General features: G+C 52.3%; 1 protein-coding gene across 1 annotated transcript; it reads right to left on the bottom strand.

The window, feature by feature from the left end:
- Nucleotides 1-249: 249 nt before the first annotated feature.
- On the bottom strand, nucleotides 250-3,623 carry LOC132824236 (ras association domain-containing protein 10-like). Its single transcript, XM_060838552.1, has one exon. It carries the CDS (start codon nucleotides 3,286-3,288, stop codon nucleotides 2,023-2,025), a length of 1,266 nt encoding a protein of 421 aa, XP_060694535.1. The 5' UTR covers nucleotides 3,289-3,623; the 3' UTR covers nucleotides 250-2,022.
- Nucleotides 3,624-3,947: the final 324 nt, after the last annotated feature.

Below are 3,947 nucleotides of genomic sequence, written 5' to 3'. Positions count from 1 at the left end.
CACTTCTGTTCCAATGCACTTAAATTGTCGTTACCCTGCTGTCCTTAGGTATCAGCTGTGACCAGGTCCCACTGCCTTATTTTCTATTCCCAAGAAGCTATTATAGACAAAACACCAGATGTGACCTTTATTCCAGTGCACATTAAAGTGGGGCTTAGCACACAACTCTGAGTTAAAGAGGGAAGATATAAGGCACAACCTTTTAAAGATTATACACACAGTGCAAAGGCTTACCTATTTCCAATGTGTTGGACAAATAATTAATTCCAGTTGTACATTCTAATAGCCAAAGGCAAAGGTATAATTAGAGAATTATGCGCAATCTGTTTAACACAGAAAAGGCAATGTTAATTATCTAATGCATTGTATCTTTTCTCTGTATTCAGTATCTTTTACATCACCCACGGTTTCTTGTGGAACTGGAAACTGCTGACAAACACAGAAACTGGCCATTCTGCCCAACTCTCCAAACTTTTGCATGAGCTTTCAAATCTTCATTTCTCCCCATCAAAATATTCCTTTTCTTTGTCCCTCATGTTTGTTTAATCTCCCGTAAATACTTACACTGTTCGCCTCACATTCTGCCACTCTCTAGACTGGATTTTTTTTCCTGAATTTTCTATTGGGATTTACTAGTGGCTACCACACATTCATTCTTTCCTAATTTTGGTTTTCAAGTGGTAGCATTGCCCTTAAGTTGTTCTTTATTGTAAATATCACCATCAGGTTATACTGTGGACACTTTTGGTGCCCTTATCTAAAGAAAGATATTTTTGCATTAGAGGTACTCCATACAAGATTCACTTGCTTCATCTTGGTACAGTGGGGGGGGGGGGGGATGATTTTCTTACGAGGAAACATTGAGTTAGTTGCGCCCCTATGTATTGGAGAATGAGATTTTATTGAAACACACAATATTCTTGGGCTTAACAAGAAAAGTCGTTTCCCTCTGTGAGAGAATCTAGGACCAGAGGGCACCAAATCACAGCAAGGAGTTGCCTATTCAAGGCAGGGATGAAGAGGTAGTTCCAGAGGGATAGTGAATTTGTAGAATTGTTGCTGCAAAGCATTATGTAGGCTGGGTCCTCAATTATGTTGAAGGCTGAGACAGTTTTTTTATATAGAAAGGGAACCAAAGGGTTTTGGAAAAAGACAGGAAACTGGAGTTGAGAATGATCAGATCAGCCATGATCTTCCTGAACTGCTTCTGCTCGTCGTAGACTCTCAGCCTGTCCCTCCTTATTTTACTAACTCCAACCTCTCTGTTCCGGTATCATCCTTGAAACCGTGTTTTGTCCCTTACTGCCTCCTTTTTAAAAAGAGTAAGGAGTTACACTTTGAGCTAGACATGTTTGGGGGATTGTAACCCCTTTATCTACTGAAGGGTTAATGGTGGGATCGTCCATGTTGCTTTCACTGAAAAACATATCGAAAGCTAGCACTTAAAATGATAGGAGCATGAACAGTATGAATTGAAAATCATTCTAAATCCCACAGCGGATGATGGAAAGAATGGGACATTTTACAAATGTCCTGAACGCAGTGGAAAGACTTTAAAACAATGTCATAGTTAAGGGTTATTACAACCAACCTGTGATAAAGATGACAGCTAACCAGAGCTGAACGGAAACAGAATACAGGCTTTTATCTTCACCAGCTGCTATAGCGAGTTTTGAACTAATGCCCACAGAACACTAGCCCGTGTTTAAAGATTACGAGCCCGGTGATGTTACCGCTATATCACATTTGCTTCAATCTGTGTTTCACCATTAACCGTTAGGCATGTCTCATATATGTATAAGAATACCTGGTCAACATCAAGCATCAATTTGCAAACGAAAAATGATTACATTTATTACAATTTGTTTCATTACAGTGCCTTTCTATTAAGGGAAGTAAATATCTGAAATGCATCCTCCCATGGTGAAGGTAATGTGGATCAGTTTCCCCTTTAATCACTCGGTGTTCACAGCTTGGCTCTCCCTGAGACTGTGGTCCTGCTCACCGCCGCTTCCTTCGGCGCTATACCAGAGACTCAGAAACTGGGATGGTGTCGGAATCCTGACTGTTCATGGAGCTGAGGCCAGTGTCCGAGTCTTCATCAGGGACCTGGCAGCTGCTGGACACCCCCCCGGGGTCAAGCCAGGCGCTGCTGCTGTCCAGAGTGGGGGTGTCCTGGGGCTCAGTGACCTGGGCACATGTCCTCCCGTGCTCCTGCTCCCCGTCCAGCCTCAGGGAGTGGAGCTGCTCCAGCAGCCCCTGCAGCTCGCTGTGTTTCTGCTGGTACAGCCTCTGGCTGGCGGCCAGCTGCTGGGTGCTCAGCTCCAGCTCGGTGTCCAGCCTGAGGCCGGTGCAGAGGCTGGCGCTGAGCTGGGTGCGGAGCCGCTCCTGCTCCAGCAGCAGCAGCGGCGGCGGCGGCGGCGGCGGTGGCGGCTCCTCCCCCCCGGCGCCCTCTCCCTGGCCGCCCCTCAGCTCCAGCTCCTGCTCCAGCTCCAGGCGGAGGCGCTGCAGCTGCTGCTGGCGCCGGGAGAGTTCCCGCTGCAGGAGGGGGAGCTCCGGGAGGGAGGAGGAGGAGGAGCCGGGGGTCGGGGTCAGCTCCAGCCCCCGCTCGGGGGGCTCCAGCAGGTAGGTGTCCTGCACGTAGTTGGCCCCGTGCCTCCTGACCCGGTCCTGGTGGATGCTGCTCTCGTAGCGCTCGATCTCCCTGTCCAGCTCCCGGATCCGGTGCAGCTGCTGGCGGAGGGTGTGGTCCTGGGAGAGGACCAGGTGGACCAGGGTCTCCATGGTGTCAGCCCCAGCCCCCGGCGGGCAGCCCGCCCTCCTCTTGGCTCGGTTCAGCTTGGCCAGCTTGCGGAAGGCCTTGCGGACCACCCGCCTCTGCTTGTGCCGGGGCAGCAGCGCCAGGCTGAGGCGGCCCGGCCCCCGCACCGACGCCCCCCCTTGGCAGCTGCGGACCACCTTGGCCTCGGCGCTGCGGGGGCTGCCCGTGGCGGACGCCGCCTGGCTCTTCAGCAGCACGAAGGTGACCCGCTCCCTCTCCTCTCCCCAGGCGCTCCACAGCCTCAGGATCCTGGTCCTGTCGGGCAGGGTCCGCTCGAAGCCCCTCCACTTCTCCACCAGGCAGTAGGTGGAGGGGTCCCCGGACAGAGCCGCAGCCCCGCTCCGCCGGCTCTCCTCCAGCACAGCGGCCACCACATCGGCACAAGTGGTCCGCCGGCTGAGCCCCGACACCAGCTTCTCCTCCTGGCACAGCCACACGCTCAGCTTGCCCCCCTCCTCATTCTCCATCCTCTCTCTCCCTGTCCCGGCCAGTGTCTCCTGCCCTGAGCCCCAGACCCAGGGGTTGGTTTGGCTGCCTCCAGACCGCTCTCTCTCTCTCTCAGGATGTGACAGCTCTCCTTCGGCAAGAACTGCCCCCCCCTCACTCCCTTTACTCTTATTCACACACGCCCCCTTTCCTTCTCTGGATCTCTCAGACTCCCTCCAATCGCTTCGACTTCGACACGAACCGGACCAGACCCCAACCTCCGCTAGACAAACTTTTGGAAAAAAAAAGTTCCCAGACTCTCGGTAACTTGGAGCACCCGAATTCCCCGCCCCTAGACAACAGCGAATAAGGACTAAAATCCTGACACTCATCGCGCAGCCCGGGTTCCCGTAACTCGGAGACCAGATCAAATTGACCGCGCGGTCGCCCTCTGCAGTTTGAGACTTTGCAATCAACCTGTTTTCATGTGTCAGATCTCTGCCGCAGGTGGGACTTGAACCCGGCTCTTCAAGGGGCATAGAGATGCCCAGCAGGGAAACAGACCCTTCGGTCCAACTCGTCCATGCCGACCCGTTATTCTGGATAAATCCAGTCCCACTTACCAGCACCCGGCCCATATCCCTCCAAACCCTTCCTATTCATATGCCCATCCAAATGCCTCTTAAATGTTGTAATTGTA

The sequence above is a fragment of the Hemiscyllium ocellatum genome, chromosome 18 (genome assembly GCF_020745735.1).
Source record: "Hemiscyllium ocellatum isolate sHemOce1 chromosome 18, sHemOce1.pat.X.cur, whole genome shotgun sequence".
NCBI classification, from domain to species: domain Eukaryota; kingdom Metazoa; phylum Chordata; class Chondrichthyes; order Orectolobiformes; family Hemiscylliidae; genus Hemiscyllium; species Hemiscyllium ocellatum.
This window is presented reverse-complemented; position numbering and strand designations above follow the sequence as displayed.